The sequence below is a fragment of the Acanthopagrus latus genome, chromosome 11, assembly GCF_904848185.1.
Source record: "Acanthopagrus latus isolate v.2019 chromosome 11, fAcaLat1.1, whole genome shotgun sequence".
NCBI lineage: Eukaryota > Metazoa > Chordata > Actinopteri > Spariformes > Sparidae > Acanthopagrus > Acanthopagrus latus.
Genome location: NC_051049.1, coordinates 6,248,374 through 6,272,722, shown reverse-complemented (window position 1 = coordinate 6,272,722; position 24,349 = coordinate 6,248,374). Strand labels below are relative to the sequence as shown.

The following is a 24,349-nucleotide window of genomic DNA, read 5'->3' as shown; positions in this document are numbered from 1 at the left end:
TACACGCACTATTTAGATATAACTCAGATTACTTCATGATAACAATATTATCATATTTACCATTATTTGAAAGAACATTCTAGGGATCAAACCCATCTTTAACTTTGTTTAATGTGTATTTTATCTCTTTTGTGGGTAAAAAAAGTTACTGCCAAATTACAAGCGGAGGTGAAGAAAGAGATTCATAAACAAAAAACACACAAGGCTGAAAATTGCTGGTTTAGTAATATATGGTTTGACAATAATGTCTAACTGGTGCCAACCAAAGCTGCTGTCTACAAGTTAGCTCAGTTAGCTGAGCAGCTAGCAGTCCAGATTAAGAGCTCCAACCAGCAGGAGTGTTGGTGTTGCTGTTGGCACACGAGTTGTGAACGAGATGTGGCTAGCTCATTAGCATACTCAATATTCTTTGACATACAATACATAAACATCATTCCTTCACAGTTATTGATCATTTCAGTTAAGGTTTGAATGTTTTCAACAATAATTCATACATATTGCACCTTTTACCTTCAAACAGCCCTTTGAGGTTTAGAGAATAAGCCGAAAGTCTCCTCACTATCCTGAATGTTCTCACTATGCAGTTAAAAACCTAAGGTCCTCACTCTGTAGCAAATACAAGGACACAACCACTTTGTTCATGGTTTTTGATTTATCATACAAACTTTCAACACAGAATTAGATACAAGTGTTTTTTTTATTATTAACTCCTTATGTCAGTTATAGAAAGTTTTTTTTTTTTTTTTAAATGACTTGACATTTAGTGCATTTGCAAGTAGCAACCCAGGTTCATTCAAACTTAAAAAAAAAAAACATTAAAAAAAAGATTAAAAACAATTAAAAATGGTGTTATCTGAGATCATGTGAGAACACTGCAGTGTTGACTTTTTGCTGTTTGGAGAAGCAGGACTCAAGCCAGTCTGTCCGGACAGGGACAGCCTGAGTGAACCGGTCCACCAGATCCTGGAGCTCCTATTCACACAGACCACAACAGTACGATTAAACATCAAATACAGTTGTTGGGTTGTTTCCCAGGCTCTGCTTAACCTCAGCCTCTGCTCTTTGATAAAAGGTCTTCAAAGTCTTTGGCCCCTCTCTAAATTTCTAATTTTTCCTCTACAAAAAAAAAACAAAAAAAAACAGTACCCGCTTTGAAATATGTATATTAATGGAAACACAGATGTCAGTCTGAGGTCAGATTACTATCAGTGAAGATCAGAGAGTAACTAACCTGTGTGTGGATGCTGTTCTCCACCTCTGCAACTATGTGGGTGACCTCCGGATTCATGATCTCCTCCTCTTCTCCATCATAAGTGCACTGCCGCTAAGGAGCCATGACATTTTGACATCATAATGTAATCATAACACATCTGTGTTTCCTGTGTTTTTCTTTTCTTTATCCTTTCACACATCCACACAAACTGCTTTGGGTGTTCACAAGCTATAATCCGGTGCTAATTACATGCCAACTGTTGCTCTTCACACGCTTAAACATGCTCATTAAATGAATACATGTTTTGACATAACTCAATGGCATTAATTATATCACAAGTGATAATAAATAGTTTGCAATACTGTATGAAAGGATATGTGATAAGGTAGCGGGCCAGCCTCTTCCTCTCTGATGCAGGCAGGTTGTAGAAAAACACGCGGACTCCTCTCATGAAACTTGGGAGCTCTGCAGGGTCGGTGCTGTGGGGAGGAGCTGAGGGGCCGGGGGTTTCTGCTTCTGTGTCATCACTCGACCTGTCGGAGTTATGCACCTGTGGTTGAGGGGAGGATGTTGATGTCGCAGAGGTGGATGTCTGAGCTAGAGCAGTTTTCTTCGCTGTTCTGCTGTGATAGTATCTGTGTCAGGCGAGTTAAGGGAAAATGACTCTGACTTTTCTTTGAAAAAGATCCCTTTTCAGATTTAATCTGCTGACAACTTTCAAAGATACATGAATGTGGGGATGCCTCTGGAAGCCAGGTGTTTCCTGATGAGCCTCTCTGTGCCGTACCAGTTGAAGCCTTTGGTGGAGTGTCCGATGCGTGGAAGGTGTACACTTGCTTTGTGGGGAAAAACACAAAGATAATTCAGAGAAACTGTCAGTGAGGGTTTGCATGACTACTATATTTCCTATCTTTAAGATCTTCTCGAGCTGAACTTTAGGAGGAGCAGCTGTCACTACAGTTGTAGTTTGAGGTTTGGATCATGAACAAGACATCCTGCAAGGTGAACAAAGAAAGAAGCAAGCTATTTAAGCTTGAATCAATTAATCTGTTGTGGAGAATAACTTTAGCTCTTCAGTAACTTGTCAACAAGAATTTGTGGCGGCAGCCAGATAACACACAGCACGTCTAGAATATCCTGTCAGTCAGGTCTAACAATAAGCACAAACATCATGCCCCTCCTTTCTTTGTCCTCACAGATGTTCAATTATCAGCAAGTGTTGTTGGCACAGATAACATGGGTCTAAAAATGTCCCCATTCAGTACAAACGTACTACATAAAAATAATGATGTATTCAGTTTTTGTTTAAAGGGGCTTTTCACATCCAAAACAAAAATGCATGTTTTTGGAGACAGCAGTCATAGAGATGTCTGCCTTCAGTGAAATAAAATGGAACAAGATGGAATTTGCCTTTTTTCGCAATCAAAGCATCAAAATGCATTTGAAAAACTTAACAGCAATGTCTTTTTTCAGAAAGCATGACCCAGTTCTTGTTGAGAGCAGTTTTATGTAGGAATTATTTTCTTTCCGTATCACCACGCAGATGAATACGTGCATCTACTCATGAATGAGAGGCTCATGCTCATGAAAGCACAGAATGTAAACACTGATTGCTCGCTTGCTTTTGAACTTCGAAGCTAAAAAGGTGGCAGGGTCCACCCAATATAACAAAAGTACAGCAGTATGAAACTGTGTTGTCCTTAAAGTTCGTTTTTTCCTTCACTTTTGTTTGGCATGAAAACTTCGAGGTTGTTTATTTAGTTTGTTTAGGCATAAAATAACAAATTAGTGCACCTTGATATTCAGTGCTTGGCCGTACCCTTGTTTTTTTTGGCTGCAGTGTAAATCTTCTTCAGACCGTCATCCAGAGCTGTCAGAAAGATTCCTGACAGGTTGTTGGCTCTGTCTCGTTGCTGTGCCACTATCAGGGCCAACTGAGTTCACAGAGGAGAGATGGAAACAGGTTAAAACTTTATCGTATCAGTTGTCACAGTCTTATCAGCTGTCACTCAGTCACGCCTATACAATTCTGTCACCGCATATAAACCCACACACAGAGTATCACACTGCTGATCATTACTACCGCAAAGAGGCGAAACATATCTTGGAAGAAGCTTGCATTTCCAGGCAGCAGTTTCATTTCAACAGAACTTACTTGATCCTGACCGTCTAATCTTGACTGTTTGTCATCTATGGGGAAGAGTAGCACATTTCCAAGGTCCAAATCTGAAAGAATTCATAGGTTCACACTTGATTGGGCTTCATTCTCAAGCAGACCTTACAGAATAAGGTGTTTAAAGGCGTGAGCAATGATTTTCTTTGCAATCATGATTAATCGTACCTTTCATCTTGCCGGCCAGCTCATACTGCTTTCGTGGTTCATCAGATCTCACCTCCAGAGCTGTAAACAAGCCTCCCCTGCCCCACCGGCCTGAGTCATCTACAAACGAACAGTTGGAGAAGAAGTGCTGAAGAGTCGGAACCCCTCCCTTTATCAGTCTATCAGACATGTCACTATGGTAATGACAAGGCGATACATGCTTCTTACCAACACAGTGGACAATGATAGCATCTCCCTGAGCGGTGTGAGGATGAGTAACATCACCCAGAACATAGTGGATGGCCATACTGTCAGAGTCTGTGGAACACACACTGCTGTCATCCTCCTCCTCTTCTTCTTCTTCTTCTTCTTCTTCTTCTTCTTCTTCTTCTTCTTCTTCTTCACTGTCAAGAGAAGGCAGGCTCCGAGATCTGTACCCGCATGACTCCCACCACGCCATTCTGCATAAAAGAAACATATCAAATTAAAGCTGCAAGCAGCGATGAACGGGCCCTCGCAGTCCACACGCGTTGGGGCATGCTGCCATCGGGGTGTGCCGAATAGATGTATACAGGGCAAGACCCTCCACATGTTTAAGCAATTTGGAGTAGATGGCAAATTGTACATGGAAGTTATCATGAGTTGATGGTTTTATGGCGAAGCATCAAAATGGACCGTGCCAGCAGGTGTGACGTAGGTGAAAGCTTTTGGTAAGTTTTGTCCACAGATGCTACTTGCAAAGTTTGTTTCAAATCGGCGAAATGGCCTAGGAGGAGTTCGAAAAAGTAAGTTTATCATTTTTTCCACAGAGTCTTAGTGGCTCATGGGGAAGTAGTCACCTGGGTTACATGTCAATCAGACAGACCAACGTGGAGATATGCAACACTTTGTGTTTTGAGCAAAATGTACAGGAAGTTGTTATTTTAATAAGTTTTTGTCAGGAGGGTCCATGGATGCTGTGTGCAAAGTTTTGTGGAAATCGGTGAAATCGCCTGGGAGCAGTTTGAAAAAGTAGGTTTGCAACATTTGGCGAATTTGCGGAAAAAACGTTTGGCGGAAATGGGCGTGGCCTATATCACGAGCTTCAGCAGAATTCAGTGAGCCCGTGGATATAAGGTTTTTGTATGTGCAACGAAGTATATGTGAGTTATAAGCCAAAACGCACTTTCCTTGATTATAGCGCCACCTAGTGGTGCAAATTGAGGACGACACTAGATTATGAGGTGTGATGTAAATTCCAAGTTTGGTGAGTTTTGCGGTATGTTCGGGTACTGAAAAATGCGATGATTTCGGCGAGAAAAAGTTGTCATTCGAAAAATAACAAGGACCTTGCAGGTCGAGACCTGCTCGGGCCTTAATTAAAAGAAAACTGTTAGTCAGTATAAAAAAAAGGAAGAGCTGATTGAAAGATCTTTACTTTTTCTTGTATTTCTGCTCTTGTTGCTTCTTCTTCAGGTCCTCCTGCATCTTGGCTCTCTTGGCTGCAGCCTCCTTCCTCTTCTGGCGCCTCAGTTCCAGCTCAGCCTCAGTAAGATGTTTCCTCTTCCTGGTTGGAATCTGAAGGGCTGCTGACACTGAAACCTGGGAGCACACAGAGGAAATCACACTGTTAGTCAAATAGTTAAATATGTAGAGTACACAGAGTTCCACAATATTCCACTAACAATCATTACATAAAGAGGAGTGGTATCAACCTTTGATAAACTGTTCAATAGAAAAATATTTGCCCCAATAACCATTTCAATGTCTAATCTGATCTGATCTCAATGAATGACTTGTTCCAGTATGTTTGTCTCATGTGGTGGTAACAGTAGTTGACGTGCCAGAAGACACAAAAATCGTCTGTGGCTGATTCAAAATTTTTTGTTGAGGATCTTAAAAGATTCAAGGCTTGTTGAATGCAAGGTTGAACTTTTACATTTGTAACTACAAAATGTATCTGCAAAAAAGTTTACAGAATTCTTTTATACACAAACAGCAATTAATGTGTATTGACACTTTATGATTTATATGTCTTTATGATTCATTAATGCTAATTTCAACGAAAGGACACAACAAACAAACATGACAACAGTTTCTTTTTACATATCAAAAGATTTTTGGTTAAGATTAGTGACTGAGTAGATGAAACACCAAGACTTTGTACAAACGCTGAATAAACAACATGGTTCTTTGTCAGTAAACCATAAACACAAACAAAACAAAATGTATATGACAATGGACCCAAATAACATGAGTCCTGCAAGTCCTTTAAAAAGGTGATTAAAGAAAATAGTGATCTGCATTTAGAATATAATGTGCACACATGTTTTTAAAGGATTTAATGACCCATCCAGAACCTTCCCAGCAGCCAAAAGCTTTTACAAATAAATTCAATGTTTGGGCCCAATTTAAAAGCATGTTCCTGTCAGTCTGGGGTGAAGGAGAGAGTCTTACTCCAGCTTTGTGTCGTAGAGCTCGTCCCTCTCCTGCAGTTTTCTGGAACTCATCCAGCTGTTCCTCCAGCAATCGGTCGAAACTCTTCTGGTCTTCAGTGCTGGGATCCTTACTGTAATCTTTCCCCTCGAAGTAGTACATGTGGTCTGAGGATGGGGCAACATGAGGGTGAGTAAGCAGAGTGAGTGCTCATGATGTTTGGAAAGATAAAGATGAAATCTCTGGTGTATTTTCACGTGTGATCCAGTTTCTCACACGGTGATAACAAAAAGTAAAAGTGAGATTTTTCCAGTGCATGCCAGAATAACCCGTTTGAGATATGAACCTACTTTGTCCATCCGAATCAGAGATGCTTTCTTCCTCCTCCACTTCCTTTTTGAGTGAGGTGAAGTCTTCATCAGCCACCCACTGACCGTCACGTGATGGACCGAGGATCTGCTCCAGTTTCACGTCCTGTACAGAGCTCTCCTCTGATGACAGAAGCTTATCCACCCCAAACTTTAAGATCTCACTCAGCTGTAGGGCAGGAAACATGAGAGGTGACTGGTGACAGTGAGCGCAAAGACAGTTGGAAGGGTTTTGTATTAAAAGCAGAGCAGGACACTGGGGACCGCAGGATTCAGAGAAGACAGATAATGGCATGGTGTTTCAGAGTGAGTTGACAAACCTGCAGTCCTGCAGCAGCTGACTGAGCCTGGTCCAGCAAAGAGAAGCGTCCCTCCTCAATAACAGTGTTGGTGAGGTGCAACTTGGAAACAGCACGGGAGTACATTATCTCCTCCACAGTGTCTCTAGCCAGAAGGCGGACTACTTTCACAGGCCTGTAATGAGTCACAATCAGAGATCAATGGTCTTCATCACCCTTTTAATATCATGCTTCCATTAAGTTGAAAAAGATTTTAATAAGCAGGGTCAATATCAGTTCAGCAGAGGGTGAGATTTAGTCACTGATACAGCGTCTGAGTCAAGCTTTAAAGTCTTTAATGCAGCTCGCAACTTTCATTACACTGTATCAGTCTTTTAAATGCCTTCTCTTTCAAACAGCTTTCGCTAAGTTTACACCCAGATTCCCAAAAAGTTGGAATGCTGTGTTAGACATCAATACAAATAACTAAATGTAATAATTTGTGAATTCACTTCTCAAGTTCACTTCTCAAGTTCCCAAGCAGACTTTTTCTTTCCCAACGCGTTTGAAGCAAATTCAAAATAAGCATATATTTACAAATAACAATGAAGCTGATGAAGTAAAATTCAATGGATTGATTTTCCTCCTTTTTTTTTCCTCAAAAGATTTCAAGTTCCATGAAAACCCTGACAATAATAGCTCAGGACTACATTAGCTGCAACAAGATGAACACACCCAAACCCAAACTTACTGCCTGCAGCTGAACTGCATTGGGTAATGTTGGCACCAAGTTTTGACTGACCGTTCTGACAGTGACAGGAGTGAAATGCTTAATTTGTGGAGTACTCTTAATTGTACTGTCAGGATATTCTCCATTCTGAGTAAAGTTGTGGCATGCCCCTTTAATTAAGGTGCAATAACCGGCTGGGAATAATTATTCACACACCTGTTCTGACCAATCCGGTGGCAGCGTGCAGCAGCTTGCAGGTCATTTTGAGGGTTGAAGTCACTGTCCATGAAAATGACAGTGTCAGCAGCTGTGAGGTTCAAGCCCACTCCCCCTGCAAAGACAGCTTGTCAGGAGACCGAAGCACAATGTCTGAAAACTTTGCACTCTGAACTTGCTATCTTATTATCTACATGCTCATTTACTTACACAGCTTTGAGCTTTAGACACAAAAAGTGGCAGTCTGTGACAGGAAATTAGGTTTCTCTCATCTTACTTTCACACTGCATATGAGACCTGCTAAGACAAGCTGCTGGCCTTATTTACACCAGTGTCATCCTGCCGCAGCGCTTATCTCTGTGCCATCACCCCCCTTTCCTCTCTCAGCTACTTCTATGAAGCCACCTATAGATTTTGATATGTGGGAACGCTTGCAATTGCAGCTCAGTCACTGTTGACTTACCAAATTACTCTGTTATCAGCAAACTAGCCACAATGTTATTTAAAGGGTTGCAAATAATCACTTACAGGATTTTAAATGATTCCTCTTACCACACACACGTTTATGAGCCTTTTATGTGACAAAAGAGGCTCCAAAATTAAATGTCTCAATGTGTTTCCGATGAACAGGAGAAAATAAATTCCGCATCTCTGATACGGTAAAAAGTACAATATGAACATTACTGAAACTTGATGATGTTCGGTTTGATCCTACACATGACACAATTTTCCTTCCTGTTCATGGTTTAGGTTATAGGTTTCAGTCACCTGCTTTAGTGCTGAGAAGAAACACAAAGACGTCTTTGCTGCTGAAGTTCTTCACCGCTAGATTCCGTTCCTCTCCTCGGACGGACCCATCCAGACGTTCATAGCCATAACCTGATTAGAAAAGCTTAATTTGGCACTTATATTTGTGAGTTAAATGAGTTGAAACAGACAGTTAAGTCAGTCAGGGTAAAGTTCTCCGCCCGTTTACCTCTATACTCCATGTAATCCTGAAGTATGTCCAGCATCCTCGTCATCTGCGAGAACAGCAGGACTCGATGACCCCTTCACCACCAACATAAAGAGAGAAATAAAGGTAAACACTGTTTATGGAAGAATAAGTGATTTCAAGAACATTTGCAGGCAAAATTAGCCTAAGCTGCCACCAGGTGGAGCCCAAAGTACACTGACTGACCCTTTGTGAAGGTAAGTCAGCATGCTGTCCAAAAGGCACAGTTTCCCACTGGCTTCAATGAGATGCTCCCCCATCTCAAAAGGCTCCGGTTCCACCCCTACACAACAAACAGGGAACAACTTATGAGTATGACATACTGCATGCTTCCACTGTAGGTACATCTCATCTACTATTACTGACATCAGTCTTTGTCAGCCTTCATTTCTCACTGCGCACATCTCACCATCAAACAGGTACGGGTGGTCAACACACTTTCTGAGGTTCATCAAGATGTTCAGCAGCCGCGTCTTCTGCTCATTTCCAAAAGCCTCTGAAAGCGCAGAGTCATGAGAAGTGAGTTTATGATGATTTAGCCATCAGAAAAGTGAATTCTGCAAAGGTTTAGCACCATAGTAGAGCTAAACCAACAGTATATGGGAAGCTGAACTACCAGTAAGCTACTGTAAAATGTAGTTTGACAACTGGTTTTAATTACATGCCGTTCACTCGACCCGACCCCCGATGTCGGACTAATGCAATAATAGTGGTTATTAGAAGTTTCTGCTGGGCCTCGGTCCTGAGAGGACAGTTGCAGATCTGTATCAGTTCAGGCCATTGATGAGGACTTAATGAAAAAGTTCAGGGAAGAGTGGAAGGACAGTGTTTTAAGAAGTTTTCACACCAAAATGCTGACTACCGCTGTACTAATGGTGCAGACGTTAAAGCTTTCCGCTTTAAAATGCACCATTCTTTGTGTATTTTGGTTACAACTCTTGAAATAAACCTAATGGTTAGGTTAAGAGTTTCTATTTACAAGACAAATGAGTATTGACTTATATATATATATATATACATATATATATATATATACATATATATATATATATATACATATATATATATATATATATATATATATATATATATATATATATATATATATACGTATATATATATATATATATATATATATATATATATATATATATATATATATATATATATATACGTATATATATATATATATATATATATATATATATATATATATATATATATATATATATGTATATATATATATATATATATATATATATATATATATATATATATATATATATATATATATATCAGTATCTTTAAACTTTTCATATTTCGATCGGCCTGAAAAAAAAAAACGAAACAGAAAAAAACAGCATGGGTTGAACTTCAGAACACAGTGCACACGTCTCACCCAGATCCTTCATCAGAACAGCTTTGTAGTATTTCTTCTGCAGAGCCGACATGCCGTGGTACATCACCAGCTCTGTCTTCTTCGGCAGATCTACGGCCACTTCTGACTTGACTCGACGCAGCAGGAAGGGCTCCAGGACGCTCTGCAGCTCAGCAGCTGGAAACAGGAACGGTAGGACTCAGTGTGCCAGTGTTCATTTAATGAGCAGTTACCATGACTACCTGCATAAAGTGCAATACCTGAAATAAATCACAAATTGTATATTCATATTTGACAGGACCTTATCTTTCAAAATGGCCTTGTTCCATGTTTGGATACACGTAACTTGAAACCTAAATAACTGCTAAATGTGATCCATAATTTGTCCTGAGATGATCATGTTACACCATTCTAGTAAAACAGAGACTCGTCATACCGAGAGTTGGTTGATTCTGCACGTTGGAGTAAGTGTTGAGGAAGCTGTCCACGTCATCAGGTGTGAAGATGCTGGGCTGAATGAAGCTCAGCAGCGAGAAGAGCTCCTGCAGGTTGTTCTGGATGGGGGTTCCTGTCAGCAGGACTCTGAAGCCAACTGAGAACTACACAAATAAAGTACGGGGAGGAAGTTAAATACAATCCTAAGAAACAAATATGTCACAACTCAAACCAGGTGAAACTCTGTACCTGTGTCAAGGTTTTGTGCAATAGTGAATTCTGATTCTTTAGTCGGTGAGCTTCATCCACCACAAGCACCTTCCACTTCCACCTGAGGAGCAGAGTGACTCTCTGATTACATGGAAACATTATTAACGACATTATGCGATTACTCCTTATGATTAGATCCATAATGTCAATCTGAGAACATACTCACCGTCTCAAGAATGAAACATCTTTGAGACACAGCTGTAAGTAACAGAATAATAAAAAAACATGTCAGTTTCAACCAAGATAAAAGTTTAGATCACGTTATTCTCACAGATTATCCACAGACCTCATATGTAGTGAGCAGAACATGAAAATCCTGGGTGTCCGTTTCCCTCTGAAGCTCAGCCCGTCTCTCTTTGTCTCCCTTGTAACACAGCACAGTCAGAGAGGGGGCAAAGCTGTAACCACGTAAAACACAAGTGTAGGATTTTATACATGGACAGTTTTATCGGTTCACTTTACATGTACAGTATGTACGTTTATTTGTGAATGTGGTCATACCCTTCCAGCTCCTTTCTCCAGTTCTCCATGACAGAGAGCGGGCTCAGCACCAAAAACGGGCCTTTCTTCCCGAGAGCTCCTGACATGTACACGAGCAGAGAGATCGTCTGAAGGGACAAATTATCAACATGAATTCTTGACATACAGTTGGCTGACATATACCGACTGACGTAATTTATGTTCAGTGCAAAATAGGGGTAGGATACTTAAAAGAAGAGATAAAGTAAACACAGAGTCACTTTACTTTACAAAATAATAATAACTGCGTAGCTTCCATCTGTCACTATCCAACAACTGGCCTGACAAAACCCAACTAGTCAAATAATCAGTATTAAATCAATTTGATGCATTTCTGCCCATCTCTGATTGTCAGTTAATACATTTTTAATCATTTCAATTCTTCACGGCAATTAAGCGATTCCTGTGGCTTGTAGTGGCTGATTTGTTCTAAATAATAATGCCCTTTGTCCAAATAATAAACATTATCAACAAAATCAAAACCAAATGGCCACTGAGGCACTTAAAGAGTAATATCTTACGCAGGGTTGTGAGTGACAAAACAATTTTCCAGTCATTTCGGTACAGTTTTGCGGTTTATTTTCCTTTTGAGTGGCAAACAATTGACAATGGCTTCTGCGTCTCTCTCACCCAGTCACCCTGGTATAAAAACCATAAACCCGCACCAGTGCCTGCCTCCCACCACCTGCCTAGTCATATGTATAGATTCACCTGTGCCAGTACCTTCAAAATAAAAGCCTAATCAAATATTAAAAATCACAAAACCAATGCTACTAATATTGTAATCAAAGCTAACTTGTACTCATCACAACATTAACTAAATAAATAAATGTTGAACGTCGCTTGTTCTGTCCAAATTAATTACTCCCAAACCTGAAGATATTGCATTTACATGAGAGAAAAATAGCATCAAATAAATTATTCTACCTAGGCAGTAACATTGCAATGTGACATATTACTTTCAAATGAAGGTAACTAATAATATGTAATATACTGCAAGTAAGTTGCCCAACACTGGTTATAAAGGGAGACTGATGGATCTCATACCTGGCAGGTTTTTCCCAAACCCATCTCATCTCCCAGGATGCATCCCTGCTGGTTCTTCAGGCACTGAGTTAACCACTGCACACCATCCAGCTGGTAAGGTCTCAGCTGTATCCCTGCGAGCAGAGCCACAGTTTATCACTAATTTTCACCAGAAAGGACAAACACAGATGGACAATCATTTGATAACAGCGGGTCGATAAACTCCCGTCACAATTAATTAAAAAGTTAAACACTAAAGTCTAAAGTAGCAGGTAGCTAGTTCATGTTAGCTTGGCTATGAATGGAACTTTAAGCTAACTGAAAACTTTCCGTTGGTTCAGTTAAAAGCCGCCGTTACCTCTCAAACCCCACTTCTTTACGTCACTCTGACTCACAGACGTCTTCTTCTTCTCCGCCACGCTGTTTTTTATTCTCAGTAAAATGTCCGACATGTTTCCGCAGCAGCAGGGTTGACATGTACACTAAACTCGCCCCATGCACAGACATGTACAGACGAGTGACCGCTCGGTGTTGTTGTCATCCAGTCCAGCTTCACTTCCGGGATGGAGTCACGTGGGGCTGGGGGGAAAAAAAAGGCGCGTCACGGAGCCGCGCGCTTATTTATTATTAAAAACACATGAATGAAAACACGCAGGATTACGTCACATACATATTGTGTAAATCATTTTTATTTTTTTTAAATACTGACACGTCACCTAGATCAGGGGTAAGCAACGTTCATGATGATTATATATATATATATATATATATATATATATATTTTAAAAAGTTGTGATTTATAATGAAGCTAAAACAGCCTAAAAAGTCTAAATTAGCCTATCAAGATTATTAATATAATAAATGGGCATTTTCATTATTATTTTCATTGTGCTTATAAGGTACTTAAATTTTGCATTTCCATTTCAGTGATGCATTTATGAAATATATAACTCTCTTACAATAAACAGAAATAGAGCAGCAGTACAGAACGATATATGCAGGTCTACTCAAGTCCTCCCTGTGTTTGTGAAAATGTACAAAATAAAAAGCAACCTCTTCTGATAATAAATAAAACATGTAGAGACAGCCCAGATTTAAAAACCGTAAAAGTAAATTAAAAAACAACAAACATAGGACAGTTTCAGTGATTTATTTTTTTGACTAAAGTCCATTTCAGTGTGAGGTAATCCTTCTTCTTCTATCCTCAGCCACATGCAGCAATCAACCCTCAGGCTTGAGAATAAAACACGACAACAGCTCAGGACCGCTCGACTAATTGACAAAATCATAACATGATTCAGTTCTGCATGTATAAGGCTACACATTTTTACTGTCGGCCTAAAACAGTGATGATCGGTGATCATTTTAAGAAAAAAATTTTAAAAAAACATTTCCATGTAAAATGTCAAATGGCGCCAATGTAGAGGGTCTCCCTGGAAAGAAATTCACATAGACAAGACATTCTGAACATTTTAGCAGCTAATTTTTATGAACTGTGCTCAAAGGACAAACCTCAGAAACGGGAGACGGTCAGTCTACCTGCAAACAAAACACATCATGTGTCAGAATGTAATATTTTTACTGTATTTCAGACTTAAAATCATGAGGACAAATTGTGACTCACCAGAGAATCAACATCATTGTCAGGATGCAAAATAAAAGAGCAAGTCCTGCTCTCCTCCACTGCAAGAACAGGGAAAGATCTTAATCAATACTGTATTATGTACTTTCATTCATTTGTAATTTGTACGCTAACCCGGGAAAGCATTATTCTGGTCCCCTTGATTAAAAACCTATGAAACACGTTTATGACGTTGATGAAGGAGCTCATTCATCCAGGACGTGTTTCTGTTTGTTTAAGACGTTTCAGCTCTCATCCAAGAGGCTTCTTCAGTTCTAACTAACTGGAGGGGAGTGGCAGGCTTTTAAACTCTGTGTTCACTGTTATTCAGAGTCGTTAACACAAGAAGTCAACAACCCACACGTGTCCTTAACAACTCTGTAAGGACACTCCCACACAGGGTTTAAAAGCCTGCAACTCCCCTCCAGTTAGTTAGAGCTGAAGAAGCCTCTTGGATGAGATGAGATGAGATGAGATGAGATGAGATGAGATGAGATGAGATGAGATGAGATGAGATGAGATGTGGAACTTCTTCAACTAACTGAAACACATCCAGCTGTACAGTTACAGCACTTACAACAAGTTTATGATACTTACATGTTTTGTTTAGCAAGATAATCTTCACAGATGAACACCACTTTTGTGATTTTCAAAGCATAAATGAAATTGCTATAAGTAAAAAGCTAATGCAGAAGCAAGTCAGAGTTAGAATAGATGTAACTAAAGTTACATCCGTAATCTCATTAAGTGCCATTTTTTCTTGCAAGATGCAAACACTTTTAATTCAATTGTGGGACATTTAGTAATGTATTTTATATCCTAGAACAAGACATGTAAATACTTTAAGTCTGTGAAAACCACAACCTTATTTCAGGCATTTAAGTGAAAACCCATTTAAAAAAACGAGACTTTGAGACGAGGGAACCTGAAGTGCAAACATGCTAAATGATTTCTGGGTTTTAGGACTCATTACTGCAACACTGTGTCAGAAGAGATGATGAATCTCTTTAAGCTCACTCACCCAGAAGGCTGCGAGGAGAATCAGCAGAAGACATATCTGGAGTGATGAAGGGACAAATGTGAATAAGACATTGATTTATTTTTAGACATGAAACAGTAAAAGGAAAAATCAAGAGTTCATTTTGTGCACTTACAATTATGGCCAGCGGTCTTGCTTTGTCCCATATCCATGTCAACTGCTTCAGTATTCCCATCAGAAAATCAGACAGGAACCTAGAATAAAAAACATGTTCAAGTGTAAATTAGTTTAAGAGTCTGTATTCTGTTTGTATACACTGCCCACATCGATACTGGCTTTATAATACAAAGTATTCCTTGAGAGAAAATCGCCACAGTTCCATCATCAGCTGCTTGAATCTGATCAGTCTTTACTTTTGTGGGCACTGACCTGCAGAGGACATGTTTCCAAAAGTGTTTGAGGGCCAATTAATAAGTTATCAGCTTTTTGTTGCTGCAAACTGTCGTTATTATAACAGCCTTTAAAATCCACTACATCTAATCATTTTCCACCTTTACTTAGCAAAACCTCACAAATGGGATGAATAACAGATGGCACCAACAAACAAAACACATCTTATGTCATAAAGTAATGTCTTTATTTTTAAAATTAAAATCCATGAAGACAAATTATGACTAACCAGTAAATCAAAAAGGCTCCAAGGACGCCAAATAACAACGCAAGTCCAAAGCCTGACCCCTGTAAGAAAGAAAACTGCTGTTAAAGAGAGATGAGACTTCATCACAAATGTATTAGTCCGTTATAAATAATCATGAATCTCAGTCTGCTAAGTTCACTCACCAAGAGAGCTGCAAAGATAGTTGACACAAGGCCCGCCTAGATCAATGAATGAGACAAGTGTGAATAACAACATTATTCACATCAATTTCTTTGAACATGTCAGTTAATGTTTGGTCCTCATGTTTTATTGATAATGACACAAAGGTAAGATGCTGAATTTACCCTTTAGAAGTCTGTAGACTGAGGGTTAATCAGGCTGTATAGACATGAAACAGTAAAAAGGAAAACTCATTTTGTGCACTCACAATGACGGCCAGCGCTGTCGATCCACCACAAATGCTTTTCACCTGCTGCAGTAGTCCCGTCAGAAACTTGGTGCAGCTAGACTTGATCCTAAAAAACATGTCAATGTCAATTATTTTAAGAGTCTGTATTCAGTTTGTATACGCTTCCCACATAATACAAAGTATTCCTTGAGAGAAAATCGCCACAGTTCCATCATCAGCTGCTTGAATCTGATCAGTCTTTACTTTTGTGGGCACTGACCCGCAGAGCACATGTTTCCAAAAGTGTTTGAGGGCCAATTAATAAGTTATCAGCTTTTTGTTGCTGCAAACTGTCGTTATTATAACAGCCTTTAAAATCCACTACATCTAATCATTTTCCACCTTTACTTAGCAAAACCTCACAAATAGGATGAATAACAGATGGCACCAACAAACAAAACACATCTTATGTCATAAAGTAATGTATTTATTTTTAAAATTAAAATCCATGAAGACAAATTATGACTAACCAGTAAATCAAAAAGCCTCCAAGGACGCCAAATAACAACGCAAGTCCAAAGCCTGACCCCTGTAAGAAAGAAAACTGCTGTTAAAGACAGATGAGACTTCATCACAAATGTATTAGTCAGTTATAAATAATCATGAATCTCAGTCTGCTAAGTTCACTCACCAAGAGAGCTGCAAAGATACACTATATTACCAAAAGTATTCGCTCACCTGCCTTTACTCATTCTATGAACTGAAGTGCCATCCCATTCCTAACTCATAGAATTCAATATGATGTCGGTCCACCTTTTGCAGCTATTACAGCTTCAACTCTTCTGGGAAGACTGTCCACAAGGTTGAGGAGAGTGTTTATAGGAATTTTTGACCATTCTTCCAAAAGCGCATTGGTGAGGTCACACACTGATGTTGGTCGAGAAGGCCTGGCTCTCAGTCTCCGCTCTAATTCATCCCAAAGGTGTTCTATCGGGTTCAGGTCAGGACTCTGTGCAGGCCAGTCAAGTTCATCCACACCAGACTCTGTCATCCACGTCTTTATGGACCTTGCTTTGTGCACTGGTGCACAGTCATGTTGGAAGAGGAAGGGGCCCGCTCCAAACTGTTCCCACAAGGTTGGGAGCATGGAATTGTCCAAAATGTTTTGGTATCCTGAAGCATTCAATGTTCCTTTCACTGGAACTAAGGGGCCAAGCCCAGCTCCTGAAAAACAACCCCATACCATAATTCCTCCTCCACCAAATTTCACAGTTGGCACAATGCAATCTGAAATGTACCGTTCTCCTGGCAACCTCCAAACCCAGACTCGTCCATCAGATTGACAGATGGAAAAGCGTGATTCATCACTCCAGAGAACGCGTCTCCACTGCTCTAGAGGCCAGTGACGGCGTGCTTTACACCATTGCATCCGACGCCTTGCATTGCACTTGGTGATGTGTGGCTTGGCTGCAGCTGCTCGGCCATGGAAACCCATTCCATGAAGCTCTCTGCGTACTGTACTTGGGCTAATCTGAAGGTCACATGAAGTTTGTAGCTCTCTAGCAATTGACTGTGCAGTAAGTCGGCGACCTCTTTGCACTATGCGCTTCAGCATCCGCTGACCCCTCTCCGTCACTTTACGTGGCCTACCACTTCGTGGCTGAGTTGCTGTTGTTCCCAAACGCTTCCATTTTGTTATAATAGAGCTGACAGTTGACTGTGGAATATTTAGGAGCGAGGAAATTTCACGACTGGATTTGTTGCACAAGTGGCATCCTATGACAGTTCCACGCTGGAATTCACTGAGCTCCTGAGAGCGGCCCATTCTTTCACAAATGTCTTGTTTCACAGTCTGCATGCCTGAGTGCTTGAATTTATACACCTGGGGCCAGGCCAAGTGATTAGAACACCTGATTCTGATCATTTGAATGGGTGAGCGAATACTTTTGGTAATATAGTGTAGTTGACACAAGGCCTGCCTAGATCAATGAATGAGACAAGTGTGAATAACAACATTATTTACATCAATTTCTTTGAACGTGTCAGTTAATGTTTGGTCCTCATGTTTTATTGATAATGACAGAAAGGTAAGACGCTGAATTTACCCTTTAGAAGTCTGTAGACTGAGGGTTAATCAGGCTGTATAGACATGAAACAGTAAAAAGGAAAACTCATTTTGTGCACTCACAATGACGGCCAGCGCTGTCGATCCACCACAAATGCTTGTCACCTGCTGCAGAAGTCCCGTCAGAAACTTGGTGCAGTTAGACAACATCCTAAAAAACATGTCAATGTCAATTATTTTAAGAGTCTGTATTCGGTTTGTCTACACTGCCCACATCGATGCTAACTACTTGCTACATAATACAAAGTACTCCTTGAGAGAAAATCGCCACAGTTCCATCATCAGCTGCTTGAATCTGATTAGTCTTTACTTTTGTGGGCACTGACCTGCAGAGCACATGTTTCTGAAAGTGTTTGAGGACCAATTAATCAGTTATCAGGTTTTTTCTACAGCAAACTGTTGTTATTGTAACAGCCTTTAAAATCGGTTGACCTCTAATTGTTATCTACCTTTGCTCCGGTGGCGATGGGCTGGAATGAACCAGAGACATGAGACTTTTTGTGTGTGTGATGTTACATCGCCATAATCACACAAAAGAAAAACATTGTGTTATTATTACATGTTATTATTTTAATGGTCTTATAGGTTTATACTACTAGTTAAATCACTTCTGCACAAGTTCCATTTCACCCGGTTCATTTTATGTCATTATTTAAGTTTCTATTTAATCTATTTTCTTTATATAATTGTTTTACAATTGTATCTTACTTACATTTAATATACTTATCGTTTATCATTTTTAGTTGACTGACAGTTGACCGCACATTTCATATTAAAATAGTTCATTTGTTTACTGTAAGTGTATGCAAATGTTACTTTCCAGCTCACCAGTTCGCCATGACAGTAGCTGTGGTAGGTGTACATTGGTTACAGTATAGTTAATACAGGCAGTGGGGAGGTGGGTGGTACGTTTAACTGGGGGCACCAAATCAAATTCTGCTTATAGCCCCATAAAGTGTTGGGCTGGCTCTGCATTATGATGATGAAATAAGTGTGTGATTGGTTTCACTCCCTCTTTAAACTGGATTAAACCCACTGAGGCGGCTTAAATTAAAATCCATTAAAACAAATTGTAACTCACCCGGTACACAACAAGCCTCCAAGGATGCCAAATAACAAAAGTCCAAGTCCAAATGTCGACCACTATAAGAAAAATACAACAGCTGTCAAAGAGAGATGAAACTTCATCACAAATATATTAGTCAGTTATAAATAATCATGAATCTCTGTCTGCTAAGTTCACTCACCAAGAGAGCTGCAAAGATAGTTGACACAAGGCCCGCCTAGATCAATGAATGAGACAAGTGTGAATAACAACATTATTTACATCAATTTCTTTGAACATGTTGGTTAATGTTTGGTCCTCATGTTTTATCGATGATGACAGGAAGGTAAGATTCTGAATTTACCCTTCAGAAGTCTGTAGACTGAAGGTTAATCAGGCTGTACAGACATGAAACACTAAGAGCAAAAATCAGCGGTTCATTTTGAGCACTCACAATGACGGCCAGCGCTGGCGATTTCTCATACAGCTCTTTCACCTGGTTCACTAGCTCCATCAGAGACTGAATGCAGTTTGACAGGATCCTAGAATAAATAATATGTTAAAATGTAAATGATTTCAAGAGTCTGTATTCAGTATTTCAGGGTCGCTGTCATCAGAAGTTGCTGAGGTAGTCAGCTTTTTTAATTCAGGAGGAACAAAATGGATTCTATTCTGATTCACTCTTTCGCAACCATAAAGAAAAAGAAATAGAAGCGTTTTTGGATATCAAACATGTGCAGCAACCTTCAGCACAAAGACAAGGTCTTACTTTTTGCAGGTCTCTACCATCTTCTTTACAGCCGCGCTGGAAAGTAATTCACATAGATCAGACATCCAGACAAACAACATCTTGATTCTGAACATTTCAGCCAAATAAAATGGTGTATAAATGACAAACCTCCAATTCGGGATGTATGTCAATAGGTACCTACGAACAAAACACATCTTTTGTCACAATGTGATATTTATCTAAAATTAAATTCCATTAAGCCAAATCATGACTCACCAGATGAATGACAAGACTTGCAAGATGCAAAATAACATAGCAAGTCCAGCGCTCTTCACCTGTAAAAAAAAAAAAGATAAAATACAACAGCTGTCAAAAAGAGATGGGACTTCATCACAAATGTATTAGTTATTTGTCAATGATCATAAATTTCTTCTTCTGCTAGACTCACTTACCCAGAAGGCTGAACAGAGAGTCAACACAAGGCACGTCTAGAGGAATGAATGAGACAAATGTAAATAACAACATGGATGATTTTTGGTCTGACCTTTGGTTTGATTAGTTTCGTGAACTCACCATCACTGCTGCCGTGGCGTGCACTCTTGTTTCGTCAAACATCAATGCCAACTGCGTCTCTGGCTCCATCAGAAACATGGTGCTGTATGAGAGGATCATAACAAATGTGTACAAATGTAAAGTCTGTGTTCAATACTTAAAAAACTGCTCACAGTGATTCTAAGCAATGGTCATATTGTTTTAAAACCATCCCAATTTCCTCATCAGCTGCTTGGCTGTCACTGCTGTGGACACTGACCTGCAGACGGCACATATGTTTCCAACAGTGTAAAACACAGTGAAGAGAGTGACTCCAATCAGAGGCACCCAGAGCATGTACACTGCCTGCAACACAGACATGGAGACAGGTGACGTGTGGCTTTCTGGCACAAATCTTCAGGTTTAAAAACAGAACCGGCTGCTGCTGACAAATGAGCAAAACATCACATCAGGACACATCAGCTCTCCCTGCATGTGTTCTTCAGGCCGGGCACAGTGGATGCAAGTGTGGCAGATGCATTACCATCTCTGGAGTTTGCCTTTGAATGTAATCAATAAATACGACTAAGTGGTTTTCTTTATTTTCTTTGGAACCAGAGGGAGCCAGGCAGAGACAGTGAAAGTGATGGAAACTGCCACTCACATGCTCTTCGTGTATGTGACGTATTATACGCATACAGACATTTAAACTGTAGTGAGGTGCTGGCGTGACGTGAACGTCTAAACTTCGGTTTTGGGTCGATTTCAGCGTGTGTCGCAGTAGAAACAAGGCCAGACTCTGAATCTCCAGGTGACGCGTCTCATGCATCCGGTGTGAACGAGTCTGACCTCTTCACATGGACGCCGAAATCAAAAGCCAAACATCCAGTGTGTCCAGCCTGCGTCCGGTCTTAACGAGTTGGACGTTCACGCCTGAGGCGCGCTGCGTCACGTTAGAGCCGAACTGATGTGCTACGTGCGTAATTGCGCACAGTCCTGTTAACGGGGCGGCGCGCTTGGGTCGTTTCTTACAGTGCAGGTGATGTGATGTGTTCCTCGGTAATGACATGTATTGTTTCACGCCACCAGCAGCTCATCTGATATTAATCACAGTGTTTAGTTTTGTGACCCGCACGCTCGATCCACATTTTCCGCGGTGTCCATGGAAACACTCCGCGCTGATTCAAGTGACAGAAAACGTGTTCACATTCCACACGTGTTTGTTTTGCCTCCATCAGAGCACCACAGACAGGAAGAGGATAAACACGGTATGTTAGTGCCAGTTTCTTTCTTATGCTCTGATGTTCTTTCACTTTCTCGATCTGTCAACGGGGTGAAAAGGTCAAATCACGTGTAATAAATAATAAATATGTTTATCTGTTATTATCAAAGTCAAACTCCATGTAAAGTGATGCAACAGCAGCCTGTGTGAACACCAACTAGCGGATGAGCCTCAGCATCTCAGTGGCGCAGCACGCTGGCACCCTGTTACAGCCTGGAGCACAAACTTATAGATTTACATTTAGATTACCACTGACAATTTTATCGATCCTTACCAAGACTAAGCACACAGCCGCCACCACGGAGCAGGAGATGAATCCAGCCATACGTTTACCCCATCCTAAAGTAGAGGCTTCATTGGCACTCTACAAAAAACCGCAGATTGATCACTATTTATTATCAATACTGAAGATATTTTTCAAAGATTAGGCTAAAGTTTGCGTTTGGTTTTTTACCGATTTTAATGTGTCCATAGCTGAAGGTCCTGTATGAGTCGACTGGGTTGGTGAAGGAATCTGTTTCTGTTTCTAGCTGAGTGAGAACATGTGCAAGTTTCCTCAAGTCTGAGAAGATTGATAACTACATCACATGGCTGCTGGCACACCCACTACATAACTGTAAGAGTGTATTTGCTGCTGGCAGGTCAAGATATAAACCATCCAAATTAACAGCCAAAAACTCAGTGGCCTGGTCTATGACTGACACTTCGGGTGGAAGCGACTAAAAATGCTCGCTGTAAAAAGTCAGTCAGGTATTGCTGATGATCAATTGTAAGAGTATCACAGCCAAGTTGATTGTCAGAGCAACACTGTTTCAAATAAAATGTCAATGAAGTTTATCAAATTGTTTTGTCGCTTTATTTTTCAATGCACACACGTTTAATCACTTTCTACTTTGAATTCATAAGCATTTTAATCACTTTCATACCAGCTGCAACAGTCCTGGAGTCATCAGTTAAAGCAGGAACTGGTCTAAGGTTGTTATGACCTTTTATTCTCGGTCATACAGTGACTCTATCTTTGCAGCACTTCTCTGGAAGTACCGGTGTGCGTCAGAATTGAGTCCTCCAGCTGCTGAGGACCAGGCAGCAGTCACCTTTATGTCTGACTGCAAGTGAATTAGAAATGGACCATATGTATACTGTATATCATTTTCTTTCCAAACTTGTGAATGGACTTGAGTACATTTTAAAGGAACGAGGAAGTTGAAGTCGCCTGTTATACCTCCTCATATTTTCTTTATTAATTTCCCTTTGGCAGTCTGTAGACTGTAGGTACTTGAACCTCGTTGCCAACTTGCGTTTTGTCACACGTCATTGTCAGCTGCTTCAGCTTTTAGCATTCATGCTTATATATAGTTTTTATTCTTGTCCATATTTTCTAAGACTTTTGATTGGGAGCAGCTGTAACACAAGCAATCTTCCCTCAGGGATCAATAAAGTATTTCTGATTCTGATGTTTCTTTCTGACACAAAAATTCAGATTTGTTGCTGCCAAATGAGCGAACATCACAGATATAACAGTCCTCAGAGTGAGAACAACCAGTGAGGACACACATCAGCTCTCTGTGTATTATTCTTTGAAGATCCTTACCAAAATTAAGCACAGGACCCCCGCCATGGAGCAGGTGATGAAGCCCAGCGTACCTTTACTCAATCCTAAAGTAGAGAAGTCACTGGCAGCCTGCAAGAAGTTTGATCGTTATCAATACTTCAGTTGAGGTTAGTTTAAACTGTGAAGGCTAAAGTTTGTGTTTAGCTTTTACCTGTGTAGCCGATTTAGAGTCGTCCATGGCTGGAGATCCCTTAAGAGACGGCTGAGTCGGTGAAGGAATCTATTACTGTTTCTGCAGTGAGGGAGAAAATCTGCCAGTTTCCTCATACATACATACATACATACATACATACATACATACATACATACATACACACTTAGCCACTGTGACATGGCTGCTGGCACACCCACTAAACAACTGATTGAGCTTTTGATTTGCTGTTTAGATGTAACCTCATAAATTAAAAACATGATCAGTTACTCGTGGGTGTGGTCTATAACTGACACTTTGGGCGGAAGTAACAAAAAATGCTTGCTGTAAAAGACACACGTCAGTCAGGTATTGTTGATGATCAAATATAAGAGTATCACAGCCAAGTTGATTGTCAGAGCAACACTGTTTCAAATGAAATATCAATAAAGTCACTCTGGAGCAAACAGCAGTTACCCCAAGCTTTAACCCTGATTTCTGACTGCACATGAGTTTGACTTTATATACCTTAGAAATCAGTCTCTGCCCTTCTGCAGATTATCCCACAATGCATTGCAAAAAGTGGTGTACAATTGATGGTCATAAACCAAGCAATATTTACCATCATGCACTTCGCCGAGTAAAAAATAGCAGACGAACACATCGTGGTTGCGGAAGGAGCTGATCTACAAATGTGAGTCATTTTCATATCTATCTATCTATATATAGAGAGAAGACAGATCATTGTTAATAAAATATTCTTTAAAACATTGACCAACACTGACTGTGAACTCATATCTATCATAACATATCAACATACCAACAATACCTTAACTCATAACATAACAACAACTAACAAAAACTGGTGAAAACTAGCATATAAACATTTATCAATAATAAATTAACAAATCACTATCGATACAATATAATTAGAAACTATTTACAAGAAATATAACCTTGGGAAAAAACTTGACTTTGTACTTTTTTATTTGTTTTAACATTAGTCATGTTCTCGAAGAACGGGAGGACAGAGCAGCTGCTCCCCACAGTGCAGGTCCTGCTGATTCTCCTCACCTCCGTCACCTG

The 24,349-nt window shown here is 40.0% G+C and overlaps 2 protein-coding genes across 12 annotated transcripts; both read right to left on the bottom strand.

Moving 5' to 3' along the window:
* Positions 1-650: 650 nt before the first annotated feature.
* chd1l (chromodomain helicase DNA binding protein 1-like) lies at positions 651-12,735 on the bottom strand. 4 transcript variants are annotated; one of them, XM_037113927.1, is made up of 26 exons: positions 12,521-12,735; positions 12,184-12,296; positions 11,119-11,225; positions 10,904-11,015; positions 10,784-10,815; positions 10,597-10,678; positions 10,349-10,511; positions 9,934-10,089; positions 8,944-9,030; positions 8,721-8,817; positions 8,517-8,590; positions 8,309-8,419; positions 7,541-7,655; positions 6,637-6,790; positions 6,299-6,485; positions 5,970-6,115; positions 4,951-5,114; positions 3,930-3,994; positions 3,762-3,899; positions 3,555-3,653; positions 3,369-3,439; positions 3,033-3,147; positions 1,941-2,049; positions 1,591-1,848; positions 1,232-1,313; positions 651-972 (listed from the first exon to the last, which is right to left on the bottom strand). In XM_037113927.1, the coding sequence occupies exons 1-26, from the start codon at positions 12,612-12,614 to the stop codon at positions 850-852; spliced, it is 3,054 nt and encodes a 1,017-aa protein (XP_036969822.1). In that variant the 5' UTR covers positions 12,615-12,735; the 3' UTR covers positions 651-849. The 4 variants fall into 4 exon arrangements, with proteins under 4 accessions (XP_036969822.1, XP_036969823.1, XP_036969824.1 ...); XM_037113928.1 differs by having other exon boundaries at positions 3,762-3,906; positions 3,937-3,994; XM_037113929.1 differs by having other exon boundaries at positions 3,762-3,903; positions 3,937-3,994.
* LOC119028224 lies at positions 12,673-23,398 on the bottom strand. 8 transcript variants are annotated; one of them, XM_037113934.1, is made up of 18 exons: positions 20,904-21,406; positions 20,520-20,605; positions 20,282-20,363; positions 20,161-20,196; positions 19,985-20,043; positions 19,877-19,906; positions 19,748-19,783; positions 19,433-19,520; positions 19,181-19,216; positions 19,015-19,076; positions 17,997-18,084; positions 15,603-15,638; positions 15,442-15,500; positions 14,938-15,016; positions 14,805-14,840; positions 13,787-13,845; positions 13,675-13,701; positions 12,673-12,741 (listed from the first exon to the last, which is right to left on the bottom strand). In XM_037113934.1, the coding sequence occupies exons 1-17, from the start codon at positions 21,066-21,068 to the stop codon at positions 13,698-13,700; spliced, it is 1,041 nt and encodes a 346-aa protein (XP_036969829.1). In that variant the 5' UTR covers positions 21,069-21,406; the 3' UTR covers positions 12,673-12,741; positions 13,675-13,697. The 8 variants fall into 8 exon arrangements, with proteins under 8 accessions (XP_036969829.1, XP_036969830.1, XP_036969831.1 ...); XM_037113935.1 differs by lacking the exons at positions 12,673-12,741; positions 20,904-21,406 and adding exons at positions 23,113-23,202; positions 23,285-23,398 and having other exon boundaries at positions 13,297-13,701; XM_037113936.1 differs by lacking the exons at positions 12,673-12,741; positions 20,904-21,406 and adding exons at positions 21,796-21,885; positions 21,976-22,009 and having other exon boundaries at positions 13,297-13,701.
* Between the last annotated feature and the right edge of the window lie 951 nt (positions 23,399-24,349).